General features: G+C 41.7%; 1 protein-coding gene across 1 annotated transcript in view; it reads right to left on the bottom strand.

Annotated features, from left to right (window-relative positions):
• Positions 1–826: 826 nt before the first annotated feature.
• The window catches only part of SNTB1 (syntrophin beta 1), a 222,810-nt gene continuing 198,055 nt past the window's right edge, over positions 827–25,581 (bottom strand). The window contains exons 5-7 of the mRNA XM_039227227.1: positions 12,209–12,405; positions 6,860–7,050; positions 827–3,988 (exon numbers count right to left, since the gene is read on the bottom strand). Coding sequence (XP_039083158.1) covers positions 3,896–3,988; positions 6,860–7,050; positions 12,209–12,405 — 481 coding nt within the window. The 3' untranslated portion in view covers positions 827–3,895. The remainder of the gene's footprint in view (positions 3,989–6,859; positions 7,051–12,208; positions 12,406–25,581) is intronic.

Below are 25,581 nucleotides of genomic sequence, written 5' to 3'. Positions count from 1 at the left end.
ATCCAGCAATGGAATGACCCGCCTCAGGAGACAAAGAGCCCCCATCCCATAGCTCAATACTTCTGATTTCAGGTAGAATGAACACTGCAAGGAATGTTCAGGAAGAGACGCCCGAGTTTAGTGGAATATTATACAAGGTCGGTGTTCCCCAATGTAGTACTTGGACCAGTAGTGGGATGACTTTAGGTGGTGCAAACTTTTAAAGAATTTAACTGATGTGTATTCATTTATATATATATATATACACACACACATATACACATATATACAAACTATGTATATGTATATATACTACATTTATGTGTGTGTGTGTGTGTATGTATGTGTGTGTGTGTATACATACACACTATTTTCTAGCAAATCATATACCCTAAGATATACTAAGGTAGTGTTCTTAAAATTATAAATAAACTTTGGGCAATAATGTGCTTGATGACTTCAAAAGTGAGATTCTACAGTTCTAAATGTAATCTCAATACTACTAAATTTTCAAATAGTAAAAAGATGTCCCAGCCACAGACTAAGCCATTAGAAGCAACTGAAACACAAGCCAAGTTGCAGTGCTACCGAGGATCTGAGTATTTGGAGCTTGGTATGCAGGTCAAATCCCATGTATTTTTAGTTTAAAATGAGGGCCAAGATCTCTAAGCCCCCCAGAAAGACCCATCTTGAAATTATACACAAAATCCCCCCACACCAAGTTTTCTACTGGTGTCCTCATTACCCATTAGCACCTTCCAAGGCCAGTCTCTGAGGAAGAGAACAGTGGGACATGTTTTCACATTCCATCTGTGGCTACCATGAAACCACTAACCAGTCCACCACATTCAGAGGTGAATATTTATTTAATTCATATATAAAGTTTGCATGATATCCATGGTGCTATAAACATAGGCACATTTTTTTAAAACTCAAGGTACATTCAAAAGTTACTCCATCACCCCAGCCCACTCTCCTCAAGATGGAATATCTAATACTTGTAAAAAAAGGGCCAGAAAGGCCCTGCCCATTAATTTTAGGAGAATGCATTTTTCAGTGTTTTAATTCCATCAATTGATAGAATTAATTAATCGCCTCTGCCTGGATGTTTTTAAGACATTTATGATTTTTTTTCTTCTACTTAGTTCAAGTCAGAAAAGAGATTGCTCTCTATATTCCTATTGGCCTTCATTAAATCCCTGGGATGCTTAGGGATCACCTAACCATGTCTACCAGCAAACTGGGTAGCTTCCCAGTAAGTACAGTTAAAACATCAGACATTTGTATTGATTTACCCTTAAAGGGACAAATGTGAATTTAATAATTCATTGATTCAAATAAGAAACAGACTGAGCACAGAGCAGATTGAAAAAAAAAAACAAATTCCCCCCAAATGACACAGTTGATTCACTGACTATATCCAGACATGAATTTGTGTCTTTCACAACATCCACAACACGCATCAAGACAAGATTAAAATCTACAGTGTAAAATCACTGTCATTTGCTGAATTCAGAACGAGGAAAAATAAGTATTTGAAACTGATTCATCATAGCCACTCAGATATGATACACTTTAACTCTGAAGGGCAAAAAAATTATTTGTATACACAATTCTCTTAGTAAAATTGTCTATTTCTTGCTAATAACACATTTTAATTAAGAAAATGCATTAATTTATTCAAATGTATATTTTCTAAAATATAAATATTTAAATTAAGTTTTATAAATGCAGAGAATGTAGGTTGTTGACCCCCACCCAGATATTAATCAGTCTAAAATTTATGTGATGAAGAAATATTTGTAATTATGATCATTTTAATTTGTCTATAAATATATAATAAGATCTTTGCAATTTCATTATGAGTAATTAACTCATACTTCATGTAGTACTGAGCACCTTAGATTACATATTGTTGAACTATTGGCATTAATATATGTATTTTAATGTTATTTACAATGAATAATTCTCTCGTATAACAACATTCCAGTGACTTCGAAAATGAGTTATGAAAGGGTGCAGTATAATTTACAAGTGCATCAAAGCTTTCCTGTAGTATTCAGGGGGGGACTTCACTCCTCAGAATTTTAAAATAAGAAACAAACAAACAAAAAATCGGTGTTCTAAAGCTGTTTCAAAGTGTTTTTTGTTTTGTTTTGTGTTGTTTTGTTTTTTAAACACTGGTTTCATAAGATGTATGACAGAAAGTTCTAGAAATGTTGGCCTAGTACACGGATATCCCCTTGAAGAGTCTCAATGTACATTAAAGCCTTGGAGGAGGCCCGCAATCATGAAATCTGTTTAACATTTCTTACCTCGGTATTTAACACAGTTTTGGTTATCAAACCTCTTATTCTCCCCCAATAAAACACCTCTGTTGATGCCTTTTGGAACTACAGTGACATGACACATACTTTGGGAAACACTAATCTACTATCAACTCTGTAACTCAATACATACGTCTCAGTGGGTAAAATTACATTCCTTTAAAACATTTTCACTTTTAAAAGCTCTTTGCATAGGTATTTGCTAAGACAGTTCTGCAAAAACACACAGGTCTGATCCAGAACATTTCTTTACATCAACTACAGGGTAAAGAAGGGTCACAAAGGCTTACGGAAACTCTAGAGCTAATTTTCAAGGTTTGAGGAAGGGGACTCCAAAATCAAATGATACAGGTGTCCTTTTACTGAATTTGTATTCAAAAGTAAAAATAAAAGCACTAAATCAGAAATATGCTCTATGTTGTCTGAAAATATTCTTGTAGAAAAATATCAGGTCATTATATCATTCCCCTGGAATTCCTAAGAGCTGTGGATGCTGTCAATAGATTTGATTATCACGTTGGGTGTATGCGTAAAGCCCATCATCGTCCAGAATTGTGTGCGGCTGCTCCTATGGCTGGTTCGAAAATGCATGCATACGAGCACAGGCAGACGCAAGGGTCAATAAATTGCTCAGTACTTCCACTGAAAACCACGAAGTGGGGATAATTAGCTAACCTCATGTGAGCTGTGATAGATATATGTATGTTATGTATATAGGAGATACATATGTTTATATATATCTCAAATGACAGTCTTTTTAAAAAAAATACCCATAATTTGCTTTCTATAAGTAAAGCTATCAGTCTTGGCTCTGAGATAACACACCTTGGTGTGAGTGCAGTCCCCAGATTAATTGTCTTTCAAGCGCATGACTCTGCTGCAAAGCTTTGCAATATCAAGTCTACTTTGGCTCAGATTCCACCAGCTCAGAGCTCAGATCAGTATCTGATGCCTTATTTAATTCTTGCTCAGCATACGCTAATGAGAATACTTCAGACTCATTCTGCATCACTGAAAGATATTCATTAAGAAAAAAATTACAGCTGCTTCATACTTAAATAAAAGGTTGGTTTCCAACTTGAAGCACTTCTCTTTCCTTACCAGCAAAAGTCATCTCAATTAGAAGTAGGCAATCAATCACACTAAAACAAGGGATCATTGTTACCGGGGGCGGGAGAGGTGAAAATGTCCATTCCTCATCTAGTCAGCCCTTGCTTACCTGGGTGAACCAGTTGCCTAGAAACTGGTACGATTAGGATCTACACACGCTGTTCTAATGTCCATGTCCTTGATTGTCATGATTTCAAAGCTATGCTGTGTATTTCCATTCGCCCTCACCTCTTTACCCTTCTACTGTTCTATAAAGCCATTTTTCTTCTGATATTCCTTGCGGTGTTTCCTTGGGGCACTCCCTTGTAGTTGGTGAAGGTGACGGAGAAGTGTGGGGCAGTTCAGAGGACTCGGGGATGTAAAGCTGACTGCGGCATGCTACCTCTCACTGCTCCCCGAGCAGTGAGCAGTGGGGCTGATGTTCCGCTCCGGTGACACAGCAGCCCGCTTTTTTGTCAAAGGCAAGTCACTCCCCCTGTTCAGGCCACCAAGCCCAGTCTTGTGATCTTCGCTGACAGGAAGGAGTGAATGATGAAAACGATCGGCTTGGGGCACGAATGTAGGTCCAGTTGCTGAAATTGAAAAAGCAGAGCGCAAGAGATTTTCAATCAATGCTTGATACAGAATCGCAATTTGCACATCAAATGCATCTGCACACTTCCTGCTTTTAAATGTGAACTGGAACAATTACCGCTTTAAATCCTTGCCCCCACACTCACTCTCCCCACAGTGAGATTTAAAAACCAACTCTTTGAACTTCTTCCTTACATCTCATATATCTTTTTCCCCCTGAAATAGGTTCTGTGAAATTTATATATACCAGTAGCATAAATAATGATGTTGCTCTTCTTGACTGTCTAAACCATTTATTGTTGGTATCACAATAGTGATATTATTCATGTTGGATTAGGTCCAGCTTGAAGGAGCACTAAATTTCACATCTGAAGATTAAATTTGAGTCCTGGTTTTAATACTTTTTTTTTTACACTTTTTAGTCTATAATCTGGGACAAGTCATTTAAAATTTTTCTCAGTCTTACATAATTTACAGGGTAAATAGAGTATTAAATGAGATACTGTATGTGAAAATCCAGAATACAGGGGCGTCTGGGTAGCTCAGTTGGTTAAGCATCCGACTCTTGGTTTTGGCTAAAGTCGTGATCTGAAGGTTTGTGGGTTCAAGCCCCACACTGGGCTCTCCGCTGACCGTGTGGAGCCTGCTTGGGATCTCTCTCTCTCTCTCTCTCTCTCTCTCTCTTTCTCTGCCTTTCCCCTGCTCTCCCTCTCAAAGTAAATAAACAACAGAAAAAGAGAATTTGAAATGCAGAAGGCCCGTGGCTAAGCAGCTGTGTCCCTGAGGTCCTGTGCTCTTGGATTATTGTAAACGGGTGTGTCACGTGTCTGTTAAGTCCCCTGCTCAATGTGTGCCTACGTGTGTCTCAACCCATGACCAGAGACATCATACGAGTCAGGTTGAATTTTTATCACTGGACCTAATGCAGGAAAACTGGAGAGCTGTTCCCAGTTCTGATGGTGACACTACTGGGGAATTACAACCTGAATGTATAATAACATCTGGCAGAGAGTCAGGGTTATATTTATCATGAACCAGGCACCATGCTAAACATGAACGAGGCACTATGCTAAGTGTTTGCCATACACCGTCTTGGGTAATTCCCACAAAATCCTGTGAGGTCGTTCTTGCTATTATCTCTGTGTTTTGTATGGGAAACTAAGACTTAAAAGAAGTTATAAAACTTTCTGAGCTCACAGATCTTACAGGGAAGGGTAGATATGGACTCAGATGCAGGGTTCTCTGATGCCGGAGTCCAGGCATTCTGCTTTCATTGAGACAGAATGCAACTTTTGGAAGTAATAAAGCTTATCCACTTTAGTCACTGTATTTTATGGACAGAGAGATTCAGATCCAAAGAAATAAAAGGATTTGCCTAAGACAATTGGTGAGTTAGTTACATATTCAAAGAGAACACGGGTGTCTTGATCCTCAACTTATTCCATTTCCTACAGCACATCTCTGCTCCCTTCCCTGGAAAGGGAGAGAAAAGGCCCGATGGTGCCTGTCTCCTGAGGTTGCTGACTTGACCTGGGGAAGCTGTGTGTGAACTTGTGTTTATCAGCCGAATGGACTGACAGCAAAAACTCAGTCCTTCCTAAATCTCCCAAGTCAGGTTGTAATTACAAGCTTCAGAAAGGCTGAAATTTAGACCTAAGTGATTTTCCTCACAGGCAAAAATAGCCTTGATTTTTCAAGCCAAGGATAAGGCAAGAGATTTTTTTTTCCGTTTTTTTTAGGGAGCAGTCAGCTTTAGGAAAAAACTCGCAGTTGAGTGATTGATAAGAACAGCAACTGAACTACAAGTATTCTTAGTAAAAGGGACTTTCCAGTCACTTGTTTATTTCCAAACAGGTGCTTCAGGCTGAACCTACTGATTGAAAGACACAAATCCTATAAAATCCTGCGGATCCATTTTAAAGGTTAGGGAAATGACTGGCTGGAAAGTGTCCTCAGAAAGTGAGTTCAGATGAGCAGTCAGGCATAGGGTGTTGGACCTCCTCACGACCGCGTGTGGTACCTGCAGTGAGAAGTGCAGTGCTATGTGGGGCCGGTGGAGTCTCAGCACCTAGAACAGTGGTGCTCGTGACTTTGAAATGAAGGCCTTTTGCTAACAGCTTAAATGAGATGTTATGTCTTCCTGAGAATGTCAAGAAGTATACCTGCTTTCTAGAAAGAACATGCAAATTCCTACCCTTCCATAGAACTGAAGAAATAAGAGGCAATAATTATCACAGCACAACGTGAATTTAAATACATTGGCTTTTTGCATTGATCTACGTTTAAACGTTACTTTAACTGACAAATTTGCTTATTTTGTTAGACATTATTTGTCATTAGCCCAAAACTTCTGGGCTCTTGTCAGGCTCTGTCTCCATGCAGGTATTGCTGACCATGTTTCTCTGTTTCCCACCGCCCCTTCTACTCTACCCCTCATCTAAACCCTCTGCCTCTATGCTTTCCTTGTGCTGGGCTCCTTGGAGACCACCCCGGCGGCTGGCATTGCACATTTTACGCCCCCACACACCTCACACCAGCACAATGCCAAGGTTAGATGAGACGCTTGATATTTTTTAAGAATAAATGGTGCATTTTGAAGTTGGTGGGACCCCATTTGATGAGAATTTAAGGCTGACTTTGTAAAAGATTCTTTGATTCAAATATTTAGTTGGTATGACAAAAGTTAGGAACTTTTAAATAACTGGATCTAATCATAGTTTTTCAAGGATCAAACAAGACATGAACCTGCAAGTACTTTGTAAATAGTCGATTGCTAAATAAACAGAAGGCAGCATAATGTCTGCAAGCCATCACAGACATGCTGCCCCACGAGACGTATGAAATCACGCTATCTACAGAAATACACTTACAATCTCTCCATCTTTGCCTCCAAAATCCAAATACAGCATCCTGATTCCATCATCTGAAGACATTTTCAGCTTTTCATAGGGAGCCTGTATGATTGTCTTGGGAAAGGCACCCTCCTGTGGTTCCGTGGTAATGGAAAATCCACTCTCGTAATGGATGGTGAGGCAGCACGCCTGGTTTTTATAGGTGCAGGCTGTGGGAGAGACAGGAGATAGCAGTGTGAGCAGTGAGGTCGGTCCATTTCCCCAGACACTTAACTTGCAAGTCTCTGCGGTCCCAGGGCCAGCCACACATTTCTTCTCAAGTTGAAAATCAATCATTGCTCATGAGAATATCCTCCTTGGATGGATTTCGATATTGTATCTTAACTTGCCCCATGAACCCAAGGGAAAGAAACTGAAAGAATTCTTTTTGCCAGGATTTGCTGACTTCTATCTGGGCTCTCGACCTTCTCTGACCCTCTGACAGCACACAGGTGGACAGGTGGATTTGCCTGCCACTGGCCTTGTCCAAAGCTGAAAAAAACCCCTGACATTTGATTTAGGGTAAGCTACCTTTGATTCGCCATCATCAACATCACCACACACCACCCCTGCTATGGCTACCAGCTGGTGAAAGAAACGAACTTTCCTCCATGACATTACCAAAGTTAACACATCCCAGAAGTCAGGAGCAAGTAGCCTAAAAATCATCTCCTTTTTAATTTTTAAAAAGTCTAACAAAGCTCAGTTTATAAATAGAAATGAGGGTTTAAAATTTTTTCTCTGATGATCTGATGATCTTGGGTCCTTAGAAAAGCTGTGTAGTAGATAGATATGAGATGTGGCATCTTCCATGGAGAATGCGGTTTCCTCTCTGCCCAGTGTGGCATTCAGGAGCCCCAGGTGGTGTTCACAAGGTACCAAAAGAACAACCCTAAAACCTCTTGATCAGGACAGGTGCCAGCTTTTATGTGTGGTCCTCACTGTGTTTAGGAAAAGTGACAGGCCCTCTAAGCTTATGAGTGGGATGGGTCCCTGCCCCGGCATCCTACTTCCTATTTAGGAAGACTTGTGGATGTTTAAACCCCTGATCAAAGAGTTCTGAAAAAGGTTATTAAGTAACAGATTGGCTTTTTTGCCTCACAGAACACCACATTTAACCGAGCCTGGCAAGTAAATTGGCCCAGACCTTCGTACACATCTGAAAGCTCTTTAGGGAAACCAGGACATTTTCGTTGCTGGGGATGGGGTTTGGGAGGGGGAAGAGAACAGGCAATGTGACTGCTCTAGATCAACATTAGCTCAGCTCGGCTTTATAAACCAAACTGAATTTCACCTTACCACAGACTTACGAAATAGGACCTTAGCTTTATATTATAGGTGAAAAAAAGCAAAGCTCAGACAGGTAGAATGTGTCCCAACTTAGATGGTTTAGAATTCAAAATTCAAGTTCTTTCCACCCTGTGCCGTGTCTCTTTCTCATTGTCTAACAGTCAGGATATAGAGGGATGTGGAGAAGAACCTTGGCAAAGAGGCAGAGTAATAACTGTATGGTCAGTGGGCCTTCAGAGTTTGGGGGAAGGAACAAGGGACTCCATCTGCTCACAGAATGAGTTGGCTTTTAATTGAAGCTCCGGGTAAAACCCATATCCCCTCCTCTGACTTCCCACAGGTATCTTTCAATTTGTAACTAAGAGCTGATATTTCCCAAAGGTGTACTATACTCTCTAATAGATTTCTGAGTCCTGGGCAGAGCCCCTCAGTAAATCTCATCTTCTCAGAAGGCCTGGAGGCCTTTAGCACTGCACAGTTTTAGGATAACCAAAGACAGTGGTGTGGGTGTAATTATGGCTTCCCATCTTGAATCCTTGTTTTTGACACTCTTTACTTCTATTACCTGCAAAACAGGTGGGCAAATGAGGTTTAAACATGCTTTTCTTCTTCCTTCCTGTATATCTGAACTTTAAAGTTATGCCATCACATCTTCTGAATTAACTGATTGTGGCTACTTTCAATTCTAGTTGACTTCAAATGGTATTTGTGGCCTTTATATAAATGGAATCGGTTATCTCAAGATGTTTTCAATCCACACAGAGTAAACCAAACACATTATCAAGTTAATTGAAGCTCTGATTAAAACATAAGCCCCATCCCCCAACTCCCTGCAGGCATCTTTCAATTTGCAACTGGGTTGCACCCTTGATCATTTCCATAATTTCTTCTCTCCCACCACCAGGCTAGCTCAATCTGCACAATCCATTGTTATTTCCTTTGGCTGGTCTACTACCAGCCTCATTGCTTTCCCGTCCAAGTAGAGTTCAACTTCTTGAGAGAAAAAGATTTTACAAAATCTGTGGAATGCAAACTAAACCAAATCCCTTTGGCCATCTCCATTCTTTCCTAGAACACTCCCTGAATTTATTGCAAGGAGCATGAGTCTCTCTGGTATTTACACATAGAACTTCACGAAGTTTAGTTTTCAAGTTTTCCAAACCTCAGGTCCAAAACTCTAGTTTTTCTTGCCATAAAGATTCAGCATAAAAATAAAAGCATCAGTGACACTCCCAAAAGGTTTCTCAACAATGATGGAAAATAGTTGGGGGCATCAATCAGTTTCAGGGTAATTACTAAAAGCCATGGATTTTGTTGGAGTTGCTGCAGCGGAAATTCTACCAAACATCTGTTTTTCCACATTTGCATGAGTAGAGGAAATGTCAAGAGACCCTACTACACATCTGAAAGATGTGTGTCCCATCTTTCAGAACATTGCTGAGTCCTGGGGTAAGTTGCTGCCTAGCATGGTAGTGCTCCCAAAGTGGTCCATGGCCCTTCGGCATCAACACATTCTGCCATGTTATTAGGGACAGATTCTCAGGCCCCATCCCGAGCTGCTGAAACAGTATCTCGGGGGGGGGGGGGGGGGGGGGGGGGGGGGGGGGGCGGGTAGAGGTGAGCAATCAGGCTTTTGAGAATAAAATACCAACAACAACAAAAACCTTTGTTTCTGTTGTTTTTAGTGTGGCTAAAGTTGGAAATGCCATTCATAAGACGTCTTGCGGGCAGTCATGTTCCTCTAGAACAAATCTGTACCATAGGACTTGCTGCTGTGATAGAAACGTTCTAGATCTGCACCGTCCAACATGGTAGCCATTAGGCACATGTAGCGACTGGGCCCTGGAAATGTGGCTGGTGTGACTGAGGGAGTAATTTAATTTTAATTCAATTACATTTAAATAGCCACATATGACCAGAAGCCAGTATAGTGGACTGCACAGGTCTGGAGAAGTTATCACAAGAGTAACAACTAACAACACTGAGGGAGCCTTTACTATGTGGCAAGCACTGTGCTAGGAGCTTGACATGGATTATTTCTTGTAATTCTGGACAACCACCCTATGAGGTTCATACTGTTATTTTCTTCTTTTTACAGATGATGAAAATAAGAGAGGCAAGTAAGAGAAGCTTAGGAAAGAAAGATTAGGAAAAGAAACAGGACTGGAATTTGAATCCAGGCCTTTCTGACTTAAATCCCACACCGTGGCTATTACCTTATACTGTGTGCTCAGAGACACAAAGAAAGGAAAGAATGAGCAAGAAAACATGATTGAAGAAGCTGAACAGACACTATTGTAAGAAGCAGCCCTGTGGGACTCAACGGTGGTTTCACTGGAAGACTGTTGTTGAGGATACTAGCCACTCTGTCACATAGGCCCTCATTATGAGTGACCACAGAAGACCTGGAAGACAGGTTGGTCTTAGATCTCAGAATTAGAAACAGTGACTTACATCTCAGAATCAGGAACAAAAGCATTATGGACACTGTTAACAGTACATTGTGCCGGATGCTGAAAATCCCTGGGTTAATATAGAATCCACTTTAGCAAATGTACAAGATTTTACAGCACGTACTTTGTTCACTCATGTTATCTTAGATTCCTATTACTTCCTAGTCTCTAATTTTATCTTCACCCAATAAAAAATTAGATGATCTATATCGGTATATTTATATGTGTATGCATTTCTATCATCTATCTATCAATCACCTATCTATCCATCCAATTTGGATGAACATTATTGATCACAGCAGCCTGAACACAACTGCTGTTTTCTGATCAGTGGTGTAGCAGTGAGATCCATGCCCTTGTAGACACTATAGTCAATGAAGAAGGGTCTTCAGGATGACACAACCCATTGTGACAGTTTTGTCATTTATGAGTTGTGTGATCTTGGATAAGTTACTTAACCTTTTATAAGGATTTGTTTCCAGATCTGTAAAATCAAGTTGGCAAGGGAATGGTGAGGATTAGATGAGATAAGGCAACATATTATGACCCGAGTCACACACACACCCCGGAATCAAAAGTTCTGCAAACCTAAACAATATTTACACTGATGTTTTCTATTCCATTTAATATTTTAAATGTTTGTCTTGCCTCAATTAATTGATTTCTGGACCCATAATAGGTTTGTTTCTCATTGTATGAAAAACACTAAGGGGTGCCTGGGTAGCTCAGTCAGTTAAGCATCCAACTCTTGATTTTCAGCTCAGATCATGATTTTGTGTTTTGTGAGCTGGAGCCCTGCATCAGACTCTGCGCTGACAGTGAGGAACCTGCTTGGGATGTGCTCTCACCTCTCTCCCTATTGCCCCCTCGTGCTCTCACACTCTCTCTCTTTCTCTCAAAATAAATAAATAAACTTAAAAAAAAGAAAAAGGAAAACACAGAGAGGCAGTACATGAAATGCCTGGCACATTGTGAGCACCCAGTAAATAGTAAAGGATAGAGGCTCTTCCTTCTTTATACAAATCCCAGTCTCCCCACTAACTAGCCCTTTCGTAGAGCCCTGCAGAAGCTTGGCTACATTCTCTGTGTGTTCCTTCCGTTCAGCCTCGGCCTGTCCCTTCATACCAGGGGCAGGGGACCCTGGTGCCTTCCCCTTTGCTGTCACCCCAGCTAGACGTCTCTGTTTCCTGCTCCACTTCACCAACTGGTTCCCCAGGTTTGTAATCAACTGTGTGAACTACCAGCACTATGTCCAAAAATTTTATTCTGTGATAAACTATTCAGAGTAGGTCTGTGCTGTTTATAACAAGAACCCTACTAGTTTGTGCCTCCAAAAAAACATGCCTCTAGGAAGCCACCCAGGGTTACAGGTAGGAAAATGACATCTGATGCTCCAAGTTACCAACGTTTCTTGAATAAAGGTTGGGAAAGGCTTGCTTTTCAGTAGGGCACACAGTACCTTAATTTGGAAGAATTTAAGTTTACTTCTGGAATTCTCCACAGCCCAAAAGGCCAACAGGGGAAACTACCTTGAGGCCAGGGTGGAAGAGAGGGCGCTGGTCTTGGGTCAGCCAGCAGTGCTCACCTGTGGTGACCTCGGTGACGAGTTCCGCCGAGTTGTGACACCCCTGCACTATGCTCCGTGTCCAATGGGAGAGGTCCCTGCCAGTCTCGGCCCTGAAGAGATGTGTCTCAATCCCCTGCCTGGTGCCCGTTCGCGTAGCAAAGGACAGATCCACACCAGCCTGGGGAGATCCTTTGCCCGGACCTGAATGGACCAGCCTGTTGACAAAGAGAGACAAAGCATCACACTCACTGCAAGCCACTGTGTTCACCTGACTTGTCACCTGATCAAAGCTCCCACACTGGTGACTTGTTCTCATTTTTCTGACCTAGAACCCAGAGGTCCAGCCTAACCCCAGTGTCCCATGTGGTTTCCTGCCTTCTGCTCCCCTAGTTCCTCTCCAGGCCTATGCGGAGATTTAGAAAGTGCCCTGGGAACCACATCGGGCTAAATGTGCAGAGGAGTCAAATCACATGCCTTTAACTCCCATGAGACAAATGTAACGATACCCACTGGGCCAAAAAAAAGAATTGAGAAAATGGGAGCGAGAATAACTTAATAGTGTGTAAATCTCTCCCCATTCCATTTCTGGGCATGAGTATGTCCTGGTGTGAGCATGACACTGTTTCCTGGCTTAGCCTTCGTCCCCCTGCGTGTCTCACAGTTTGGCTCATCTGGGTGAACCGAATGCGCTTCCCAAGCACATGGCCCCCAATGCAAGCAAACCCCACGGGACTCCACTGAAGACGCAGCAATCTATGGACTCGTGTTAAGGCCTAGGAATAACTGGCGATGCTGGGCTTCCTGGGAAATGGAAGAGAGGGCACTTCACCGAAGATTTAATGGATTTCCAAGAGTGCTTTTTACCACAATTTTCACACTGACTTTAAAGAGCATGCTCAGCAGAAATGTGACTCCCATCGTAAATATGTTCTGAAAGGTCAGCTGGATCCTGTGAGGAATCAGTGTCTGAGCCCTACCCCCTGGTCAGGCACTGGCTCCTCCTTCTGCTGCGTCCCTTTAAACCCTTGGATCTCCTGCTTCTGGGTATCTCAGCCTTCTTTGGGGAGAGACGACCATATCAGTCATTTGCAGCATAGCACGAGTAGAATTCAGTAAATGTGACGTCTCCCCAGGATATATGTGTTTTCACCCTTATCTTTTAGTACAGAAAGAAACACTACCATTTGCCAGAGAAATTCCAGGTCTATTCACTTGGTGGACAGGAGATGGGAGACTGACTTTCTTAGGCAAAAGGCTTGTTACCTCTAGATTAAAAATTACACAAAGAAACCCAAAAGCTTATTTCCTCTTGTAAGCTTAGATATTGCAGAGCAAAATGACCAGTGAAATCAAACACTGTACCCTGCTGGATTTCTAGGAACAAGCTTCTTGTAGGGCTCTGAAGAGCTTTTACTCACAAAGCTAGAATTGGTGGCGGGGGTGGTTTGCAACGCCTCCTTGAAGAAAAAGGTTTGTTGAAAAGCTTTTTGGTTGTAAAATTCTTTGAAAATACAGAAGATTCCAAGAGATCATGAAGGTTGGCAAGAATGTGGAGAAAAGGGACCCCCTGCACAGTGTTGCTGGGATTGCAAACTGGTACAGCGGCCATGGAAAGCAGTGCGGAGGTTCCGCAAAAAATTGAAAACTAGCACAGGATCTGGAAACTCAATTCTGGGAATAGGTCTGAAAGAAGCACTCTCAGTATCTCAAAGAGATACCTGCAACCTCATGTGTGTTACAACATATTCACAATAGTCAAGATATAAAAGCAACCTAAATGTCCATCAATGGTAACTGGATTTAAAAAATATGGTGTACACACACACACACACACACACACACACAGAAATATTATTCAGCTTTAAGAAAGAAAGAGACTTGTCATTTGCAACAGCATTCGTGAATCTGGAGGGCATTATGGCTAAGTAAAATAAGCCAGGCAGAAAAAGACAAATACTGGGTGGTATCACTGATATGTGAAATCTGGAAAAAAATCAAACTTTTAGTTATAAGATGCATCAACCCTGAGGATCTAGTGTACATCACAGTGACTATACTTAATAATACTGTATTGTGTACTTAAAATTTGCTAAGAGAATAGACCTTAGGCTATTCCCTCCATACACACACCAAAGTAACTATATGAAGATATATGTGTATTATTTAACTTGACTGTGGTAATCATCTCACAATATATTTATACGAAGTGATTACGTTGTACACGTTAAATTTTATCTGTCAATTATACATTACTAGAAAGGAATAATAAAAGAGAAGTTCCATGAATCTCATCGAGAGAAGAATCTGGGACACTGAGAAGGGAACTGCCTGTTGACATGGGTTTCAAAATCTAGGTGAGTCTCAAGAAAAAAGACAGCATTTCTCAAGAGCCCAACATAGGTTAGAAAGGGATTGAGGGTCAGGTAAAAATTGATTAAGAAAAGGTACATATAAAAAACAAGAATTTATATTGTTTTTAGTTGCTTAAACAAGTTTTTATTGTTGATAGTGTTTAAGTTTTAGTTACTTGAGGAAATACATCTAGCCTTTCCTTTTTAAAACTCTTAAAATGTATATAGGTTGGGGGCATCGGGCTGGTTCAACCAGATCTTGGATCCTGAGTTCTAGCCCCATGTAGAGCCCCATGTAATCTCATGTAGAGATTACTTAAATAAATAAAACTTTTTAAAAAATCTGTAGGGGTGCCTAGGTGGCTCAGGCGGTTAAGTGTCCAACTTCGGCTCAGGTCATGATCTCACGGTTCATGGGTTCGATCCCCACGTCAGGCTCTGTGCTGACAGCTAGCTTGGAGCCTGGAGCCTGCTTCAGATTCTGTGTCTCCCTCTCTCTCTGACCCTCCCCTGCTCACACTGTCTCTCTCTCTCTCAGAAATAAAAACATTAAAAAAAATTAAAAAATCATCTGTAGTGGTTGGGCATAGCTGGCCAACTGCCTTGTAAACTGAAGAGAGATAAGGTTTAGGGGGCATAAAAGCCCTCATGAGACCCCTATCCTGCCATGTGTTAAATGTTCTAGGATTCCCTACCCCATCAGGTAGTGTTTTGAAGGTCAACTGAAATAATCTCTGATATCCATAAAATGATAATACTCTAATCTGCCCCCACCTAACACAGACCCAGCACACAGCTTGTACTCAGTAAGTATTATCTCCATACCCTATCCCTACTGTCCCTACCTTCAGTGTCATTATTTTAATATAAGCAAGATGGATATTTTATAGTAGGCTCCATGCCCCACATGGGGCTTGAACTCACAACCTTGAGATCAAGAGTTGCATGCTCTACCGACTGAGCCAGCCAGGTACCCCTTGGTTTCCTAATTTAAAAAATACAACTCCTGCCTCCCATGATTGAGATTCTTTATATTCACACACACACACACACACACACACACACACACACACACAAGCACTTAATTCAGTATTTAGTGATTGTCAGAAGCATTCAGTAAACGTTAGTTCCCTTATGCCTCCCCTAGCCGGACATGTTCTCGTTTTCTATGCCTTAAATGTCTGCCAAGGGGCATCAGCTCTGTCACAATCAGGGCAGAACAAATGTACCACAGAGGCACAAGTGAAGGGAAGAAGAAGATGTACCACCCTCATGGAGAATGTCACTTTTTTGTGAATTTCCTACCAATATTAATTTTTCTTCAGAGAGTATAAAATTGAAGCCAATAATAACAGGAAATTCAATTTGTTGGAAAATTTGCACTTGGTAGGTCTAGGTATAGGGAATGAAGTTACTAACCAAGTATAAAAAGGTATGAGAAAGGCCTATATCTAACTGACCAATACTATACACAGGGCGTCCTTGATGGGGAAACTCAGCAGTTTAAGAGGGAACACCACTTCTATATTTGTTACTCGTCTCTTCCCCAAATTTTATTCATGGAAAAGAAAAGGTAAGAGGAGAAATGAATTTTTCCACTAATCAAGCATGAATTATATAATATCTATATTAAAGAACAAGTTGATTTGCTATCTGAAAAATAGCATACATGCTGAATGATGTGTTCTTTTGAGTACGCCAATATTAGTTAATGATATGTGCAGAGCTGTGTGTAAACAATCAGACAAAGCAAATTTCTTTTCTGCTACTTCATGTGCGTACTGGTAATAAAAATATTTTCCAGATTAAAATAAAGTGAACTACACCCTGGTATCCACACTATGCATATGGGTATACTCCTCTGGGTAGAGTACTGCACAGACCTTGAAAATTATCTTATAAACATGGATGGCAAATGTGGGGAAATGTGTATGTATCTACTGAAAGTGTCTAGATAACTCAATTCATTATGTAAGAGAAAAACCTGGAAACAAATCCATTAAAATGTCATTTTATGGGTGATTTCATTTCTTCTTAATTTTTTTTTTTATCTTAAAATCTTCACTAAGCAACAGATACCATACAAATTGTAAGATTCACTTTAGAAGGCTATGAGGCTGGAATGAAGTCAGATCTTTCACTTTAGTTCTTAGGAGCAGAACTTGTATTCCTCTGAAAAATACATACACTCTGACCCAGAGTAACATACAAGTTCTGTTTGTTGTTTGTATAACATTAGTGTCAACTCAGTGTTGGAACACTGGATGAGCTCTTCTCTGTGGTCTTACATGTCCCTATGACTGGGTTATTCCAAACTGTCCACGCCTTGCTCTTCAGACTTAACACCTGCTGTGGAAGAGCCTTTCTCAACATGAAGTTAACTGAGCCACGTGGGATGAAACCTACACCCGTGGCCTCATTAATCCCTTACATGAACCAACTGGCCTCTGGCAAATGAGACAAGAGAGACCCTGAGACCTGCTAGTTGAAGTTTTAGGATCCTTTTTGATTCAGGGGTGCTCTGAGGGGCCTTAGAGGAGCTTCCTGCTCTGTTCAAGTCTCGTCTCTACTTCCAAATGACCACCAAAAAAAGTCACTAAGTTCATTCATTCAATCAATCAATAAAGATTTCGCCATTTGCCAACTGATACAAACATTTACGGAGGACTGCACTGTTATGGACTGAACTGTGTCCCCCTAAAATTCCTATGCTGGAACGCTTGCCCATGTGACTGTATTTGGAAATAGGGCCTATGTAAGGTTAAGTAAGGGCATAAGTGTGGGCCCTTAACCAATGGGATGGTGCCCATAGAAGAAAAGAAATGTCAGAGATCTCTCCCTCTACACACACACACACACACACACACACACACACACACACGAAGGGCCAACAAGAGCAAGAAGCAGGGGGTAGAGCAAGAAGGCAGCTGTCTAGAAGCCAGGAAGAAAACCCTCACTAGAAACCAACCCCGATGGCACATTGATCTTGGACTTCTAGTCTTCAAAACTACGAGAAAATAAATTTCTGTTTCTCATGCCACGTGCTTTGTAGTATTTTGTTAGGGCATCCATAGCCAACTCATAAAGGCACCTACTGTATGCAGACCCAAGGCTAGGCATGGTGTGAGTAGAACAGATGTGGCCCAAGGTTTGAGGAGATGAAGTTCACTCCCGGTTCTGACCTAGTTCTTGGAGGCTCACTCCTGGAATCTGGAAGAAAGTCAGAACCAGCCTCTGGCAGATGGCAATTGGAAAAGATGAGCCAGAATCAAGTGGGCAGATGGAGAATTCTTTTTCATTGGGCAACCTGATTATTAAGAAGATCTTCCTCCAGAGAGTGAACTTGAACCTTGAGAGAAAGCTGTTCCATTATAGGAAAGGCAGCAGTGGATTCTGTTACAAGAACAAAGAATCCCTACATTTATCAGCATATTTGTCACTTCATCCCTAGCAAGATGTTGAAAATAATAGATTTCCTTGTTCTTTATATCATCCCCAATGAATTGCTTTTGGTTGTCAACAATAGTAAGCGGGAGACAATACACAGAGATGTGGACATGTTGCCACTATGCCACCTTGAGAAGTCCGAATAGAGGGTTGGCTGGTTTATAAATCATGGCATTGCAAAATGAGACAGATCACTGGACAAGGTAAGACTAAGATCCTTTCTCTTACCTCTTTTTTATTATGTGGGCTGCCACAGAGATAGGAGTGGCGGTTACAAGGAAGAAGATAGAGAAAAATAGTGGAATGATTACATTTGTAAATGTTCTGTGAAATCTTTCTCTTGAGGTGAATTTGTATATTTCCAACTCCAACCAATAAAATAATATTGGATACACACTACTGGATAATGTATTGTCCGATTGTTCACTAAGCATCTCAGAGGGCTTACAGGTACCTCAGATCAACAGAAGTTAAAGCAATATTGCCTAAGGTCCTTAAGATCTTAGGAACCCAATACTTGGGCTCTTTTTTTTTTAATTTATTTACTCTGAGGGGGTCAGAGAGGGTGAGAGAGAGAGAATCCCAAGCAGGCTCTGTGCTGTAAGCATGGAGTCTGACACGGGGCTTGATCCTGTGAACCATGAGACCATGACTTGAGCTGAGATTAAGAGTCAAATGGATGCTTAACAGACTGAGCCACCCAGGTGCCCCCCCCCCCCAATACCTAGGTTCTAAATTAAGTAACACCAGGACCAACAAAGGTCACATCCAGTTCAAAGGACAGGATGTTTTCACTGGAAGTCAAACCACTATTCAAACCCTGAGATGGGCGATCGAGGGTCCACATGAGGGAAGGTTTCCTAACAATGGCGAATACAACACGAGGGGCTATCTAAAGATAGAGAACAAGTCAGACTGTTCTAGAAAAGTGAACTGGAAAAGTGAAAATTATATCCTGGTTTTCTAAACATGGAATAAAGTAGATTCTTTGGCTCTGTTCCCAGGCAAAATTCAGTAATGGATTTTTTAAAAAATGTTTCTTTATTTTGAGAGACAGAGAATGAGAGTGAGTGAATGGGGGAGGGGCAGAGAGAGAGAGGCAGAGAGAGAATCCCAAGCAGGCCTCCTCACTCTCAGCGCAGAGCCTGATGCGGGGCTCTACCTCACGATCCATGAGATCAATAGTCAGACATTCAGCTGACAGAGCTACCCAGGCACCCCAGTAATGGATTTTTAAAAGTAATCTTTTCTATCTTTTTTTTTTTTACTTTAGAAAATAGGAAGTAGGAGATCATGAAGGCCCATGTGGCTTCCTTACATCAATGGTTTTACCCAGAAACCAGATTACTAGAAAAGTAATAGATCGAAGTGAATATTCAGAAAAAAAAATGTATTAACAGAGCTCCATTAATATTCATTTGGACTTAAAAGGAATAAGTGTTGGGTACAAAGCTTATCAGTCAGAAAAGAACTTTATTAAGTGGCCATAGATATCACGAGTCAATTTAATTAGGAATGGAGGCAGAGCTATGGCCTTAGTTCTGTCCTATTAAACACTTTTATTAGTGACTGTATCAAGCTGTAGAGGGCATGCACCTCAGCTCAGCAGATGACACAAAGCTGGTAAGAAGACGAAATATAGAATTAGGACATAAGACTGCTAAGCACTGCAGTTCAAGCTCAAAACAAACAACAACAACAATCACAACAACAACAAAATTAGAATGGGAGAGACTCGATGTAGAGGCACCACTGGAAATTAGTTGACTCAGAGCTACCAACAGCACTAACATGAATTTAAACTCAATTAATGGAATGAGAGCAGGCGTTGGCCCTGTGTCACCCTGTACCGGTCAGACCATGCCTAACACACCGCATGCAGCCCTAGGCACCAAGCTTTAGGAAAGGGCTTCTTAATCTGTCTGTGCCCTGACTCCCTTTGGCAGTGTAAGGAAACGTGTGGACCGTTATTCTGAACAATGTGTATAAATTATGAAGTAAATAGAATTACAAAAGAAAGCAGTGATACTGAAATACAGTTCCGTGCAAGTATCTTCATACTGAGGACAGTGATCACAACAGCAAAGTGGCCAAAACTACTTCAGAAAGAACATTCTGTCTGGAAAGGAGAAGACATTGTGTGAAGAATAGAGGGAGGTGGGGCAGGCATACGTGTCCACGATGTCTGTGGAAGTGCTCAAGCATAGGCTGGGCAGGGACTTCCTGGGGACAGTAGAGAGACTTCTCACCCTGAGAGTCTATATTTGGATCAAAGCCATCCCTGAACCATGGTCCATCCAGGAAGAGCCACATTGGGGGCAGATGATTTGCTCCCGGGGATGCAGGGTGAGGTAGGAGCTCTTCCAGTAAGACTGAGGCATGCCATGCAGGGGTCCTTGGACACCACTCGGTAAAGTCTGGGGCTTGTGTGTCAAAGTTGACAGTTCCAGGGTAAAAATACGTGGGGGGAACAAACTTGCTGCGGGCAGCACAGCAATCTTCTGGAGCTCCACCGCAGCAGGGACTCCGTGAGGTAGGCGCCCCTCCTCCGGGCCCCTACACAGCACTGACGATTACCATCTCGTCCCCCCTGCTAGATCCTGATGCTCTTCAGGGTAGGAGCCTTGTTGCATCTCTCACTGATTCTGTGGTGTCTAGAATTCTATCTGACCGTGGTATTCAATACATGTTGGCTGAATAACTGCACGAATACAAATTTTCCAAAATGTTTAAAAAATGTGAGTTCAGTTTTGAAAAGGAAAGTGTATGAATGTGCATGCACTGACACACACACACACACAAACACACACACACCCCCTTCTGTCCTATTCTGAAATGCTATGAAACGTGGGGCAGTGAAAAGGCCCCCTAATGGGCTCTTCATTTGCAGATCACACTTAGGAACACACTTGGCAGCCAGATTCTGGACACTAAGTAGCAAGTAAACGTCAGGTGGACAATAAGTGATCATGTGCACACTTAGAAGGGTAGGGTTTAAGGAATAGAATGTGTCCACCAGAGTTTGTCCTATTCTTCTTCTTCTTCTTTTTTTTAAACATTTTAAAATTTATTTTTGAGAGACAGACAGAGCCAGAACACAGTGGGAGGGGGAGAGACAGAGAGGGAGACCCAGAATCCAAAGCAGGCTCCAGGCTTTGAGCTGTCAGCACAGTGCCTGAAGCGAGGCTTGAACCCATGAACCATGACATCATGACCTGAGCCGAAGTTGGATGTTTAACTGACTGAGCCACCCAGGCGCCCCAGAGTTTGTCCTACTCGAGCAGAATACCCTCTTCACATTCCTCCCAAGATTCTGCCCCAAAAATATTTTCTGATATGCAGTCTCGAGGGGGACTCTGAAATAGCTATTATTTATATTTCAATTATTTTACATTTAAAGCTATTTGTGTATCCTTAAAAATATGACCATCTGTCTCTTATCTGTGGCAGGGACTAAAACTACAGCAACCAAGAAAATGCTGTCTCCCAAGAGAAGATAACTTTCTTACTCAGTCAGTAAAAAACACCGGCACTGTGGGACAGGTTTTCAAGCTGTAATTCACACCGATTTCTAAGTTTTATCTGAAAGTGTGTGAGAAACCCAAGGACATGCCTTGTTCTCTGGTTACAGAAGTCAAACACACATTCCCACGGTTCGAAGAAAGCTCCACAAACTCCAGCAAGACGTTACATTTCCTATTATCTGGAAGGATGAATAAGTGAACAAACAAAAGGCCCATATAACCTGAGTGGGCCTGGAGAGTGAAGCCACAGAGATGAGGGGACAGAGAAGAGAGTCAGATAGCCCAACTCTGCTAATTTGCCAACTGTGTGACCTCGGCAAGTCACCCACACCCCCAGTTTCCTCAAATACAAACTGGGAATAGCAATATGCCTACCTCGTTTTATTGTTGCTAAGGATGAAATTAGTTATATGAGTGCTGCATGGAACAGTGCTTGGAACAGAATATATAGGAATAGCCACTATTATCATTAGGTCAATCAGGGCAGGACTTTTTATTTGTTCCCAACTGTATACATGTTGTACACGCAGAACAATGTCAGGCACATGACAAGCACTCAGTAAATACTTGGTAAATGAATTACTGAATGAATAGCTAGACTACAAGGAGACTTATTTTCTAAGAAGTTTGTGATTAATGACTGCTATGAGATACTGTGATTTCTCACCCACCCTCAGCCTCCCATCCAACTTGGATGGGAGGTTCAAGTTTTTGGATCCCAAACTATAGCTAATGCTAGATCCAAAGAACTTGGGTTTACATCTGCTAAATGCTCATTTTCAGATTAATTCAATCCTGGCAAAAAGTAATCTTGAAAGGTAACTGGAGTGGGATATTCTATGGTATTAGCCTAACATCCATTTTCTATTTCTTCCTTCAAATCCATCTCTAGGAATTGGTGTTTTTAACGGTGACTTGGTTGTTTAGGGAGTCAGAGTTAACCTTTTCTGGTCTGAGAGTGGAAGGTACCATTTTATCAAAGAAGTAAGTCATTAAGATTTCATATTCATGGCTAGAATGGATCCAGTGTACATAAATTTAAAAAATTGTTATATAAATGGGTCCCTAACCCAGAAAAAAAAGGGTGAAATGTTTTTTTTTAAAAATTTTAATGCTTATTTATTTTCGAGAGAGAGAGAGAGAGACTGAATGGGGAAGGGGCAGAGGGCATGACAGAGGATCTGAAAAGGGCTCTGAGATGACAGGCTCTGAGCCGATGCGGTGCTCAAACCCACAAAGCGTGAGATCATGACCTGAGTCGAAGTTGGATGCTCAACCGACTGAGCAACCCAGGTGCCCCAAGGGTGAAATGTTTTTAAATGACTTCACTGTCCAAAGTGTTTCACAAGGTGGATCCCACAAGGCTCAGTGTGGCGGTGGGTAAGCCCACGTGCAGATCAAATTTTTTATTCAATATTTAGGGGAATTGGTAGTAGAAATTCCCTCATTTCCACAGAAGGCCAAGCAAAATGTATCTCTACCAATAACTGAGGTACTAGGCTTTACACAGTTTCTGGATCCTCAGATCCCTTTGCCTGCCCGGTTTTAAGAAAAACAAAAACTCGGGGTGCCTGGGTGGCTCAGTTGGTTAAGCATCCAACTTTGGCTCAGGTCATGATCTCATGGTTCGTGGGTTCAAGCCCCGCATTGGGCTCTGTGCTGACAGCCAGCTCAGAGTTTGGAGCTTGCTTCAGATTCTGTGTCTCCCTCTCTCTCTGATCTGACCCTCCCCTGCTCATGCGCTCTCTCTCAGAAATAAATAAAACATTTAAAAAATTAAAAAAAAAAAAAGAAAAACAAAAACAAAAAACGTGTCTCACAAAGAATGCCTCTGCACTAATTTAATTCCGGATATAGGTGTTAGAGAATGTTGCATAAAATGTTCCAGACAAAAACATTATTATTAATATCCTTAATTAAAACAAAAACAGCTACAGCACACAGATTCAGCCAAATTAGTAGAATTATATATTAGGTAACTGGGTTGCTAAGCAATATTACATTCTTGCTTAATTGCTGTAATTAGCATCTCCCAGCATATGCCACAATGCAAGCCACATGGAGAAAGGAAGGAAGGAAGGAAGGAAGGAAGGAAGGAAGGAAGGAAGGAAGGACGGAAGGAAGGAAGGAAGGAAAGGAGGAAGGAAGGAAGGAAAGAAGGAAAGAAAGAAAAGAGAAAAGAGAAGAGAAGAAAAGAAAAGAGAAGAAAGGAAAAGAAAAAGAACGCAAAACAACTCTTCGGATCCCTTCACTGGTTCTGGTGCACTTGCTTACTTCCATCCACTAGTCTCCCTAATGGAGCCCAGCAGTCACAGGCTGGCGAGGAGAGAAGTGAGGGGACAAGTCACTAAGAAGCAGGAACTGTCAGGGTGGAGGGACTGCTCAGGAACCAATGCTGCCCTCAGCCAAGAAGAGCTAACAACTGGCTCCTTCCTACCTCCTAAACTTGCATCTGCACTTGGTGTGGAAAGGTTAGGCAAGGTCCCCTCTCTTGAAAAGATACCATTGAGGGAGTTGACTGTAAGCAAAGACCGATATAGGAGAATAGGCAGCAAAAGAGTCAGGTTGTGACGAAAAGTCTGGATTTCCAGACATGGACATATGTTCTCATGGTCTCGTGAGCTCTCATGGCCAGCTGTGAGCAGCAATGCGGAGGGAGGAAAGGCGACGCCGGCGCTGGGACATGTTGCACTGATGCACTATCTCACCAGGTCTCCACGATGCCGCGGAAAGTGGTATCACGAGCCCCACTTTACCAACAAGGAATCCACAGTTCTGTGTGCTAAAGTGGCTGCTGGCCAGGCGAGTGGCCAGAATTTGAGCCCACGTGACTGTAAAGTCTATACTCTTTCCACTATACCAGGAAAAGGGGCCAAACTCCAGTGTGTCAACTGTTGAAAGAAAATTAAAGAGAGGGAGGCAAACCATGAGACTCTTAAATACAGAGAACAAACTGAGAATGGATGGGAGGGGGTGGGGGAGAGGAGAAAATGGATGATGGGCATTGAGGGGGGAACTTGTTGGGATGAGCACTGGGGGCTGTATGTTCATCCAGTGATGAATCACAGGAATCTACCCCCAAAACCAAGAGCACACTGTATGTACTGTATGTTAGCCAACTTCACAATAAATTATATTTTAAAAGAGAGAGAGAGAATAATGAACTCTACAGGTCACCCACAGATCTAATTCACCCACACACACTTGCCATCTCTAGAGATGAACAAGGCTTACAGTCTGGTGAATGTTCTCACATAAGATAGCTCAATGTCTTAGAAAGTCTTCCTTTCAAGTTCATAGTCTTTTTTTTTAACACTTAGCAATCTTAGAACTTTAATTTTTAAATATATTCTTTGAGTTTTCTGGTTATCTCTTCCACATTCCCTTATCCCATGCATGTTTTAATTAGTTCAACATATATCACAATGTGTATAGACTATGTATACTAAAAAGATCTTTAAGAACTTCTCCATGGAAAGTAATGACAATGAAAATCTGTCCTATTCTATTGGGAAAATTAAACCATGAGTGAATAACCTGAAAAATTAGCTTTATAACACTTGGCTTTTATCTCTCACATTTTGCTTTTTTTTTTTTTTTTTTAATAATTCCCCAACCGTCAGCCCTCGGTACAATGCTGGCCCCTAACAGGAGGCTGTGCAACATTTCTTAAACTGAACTGGACATTCTTGCCCCAAGGAAGAAGCCGTCAATAGGCCACCTTCCTGCTTTAAACTGTATTATTTGCAACTATTTTTCTGGGGCTCCTCAGTGCCCCAGTTACGTGTCCAGCTCTTGATTTAGCATCAGGTCGTGATCTCAGGTCGTGAGATCTCAGGTCATGAGCCTGCTCAGGCTTGGGATTCTTCTCTCCCTCTCCGGTCCTTCTCTGCTCGTTCTCTCTCTCTCTCTCTCTCTCTCTCTCTCTCTCTCAAAAACAAAAACAAAAACCTAGCTTTCTTGTGTGAGCTGAAGGGTTCCACTCTCCCCCCATTTCCAACTCACATGTCTCCCTCCCTACAAACTAAAGCAACAAACTCTTAGCCCCGTCCTTACATCTCAGCAATTT

This window comes from Hyaena hyaena, unplaced genomic scaffold (genome assembly GCF_003009895.1).
Source record: "Hyaena hyaena isolate Hyena2069 unplaced genomic scaffold, ASM300989v1 scaffold_26, whole genome shotgun sequence".
NCBI lineage: Eukaryota > Metazoa > Chordata > Mammalia > Carnivora > Hyaenidae > Hyaena > Hyaena hyaena.
Note: the sequence above shows the minus strand (reverse complement) of the source record. Positions and strands in the feature narration are given on the sequence as shown.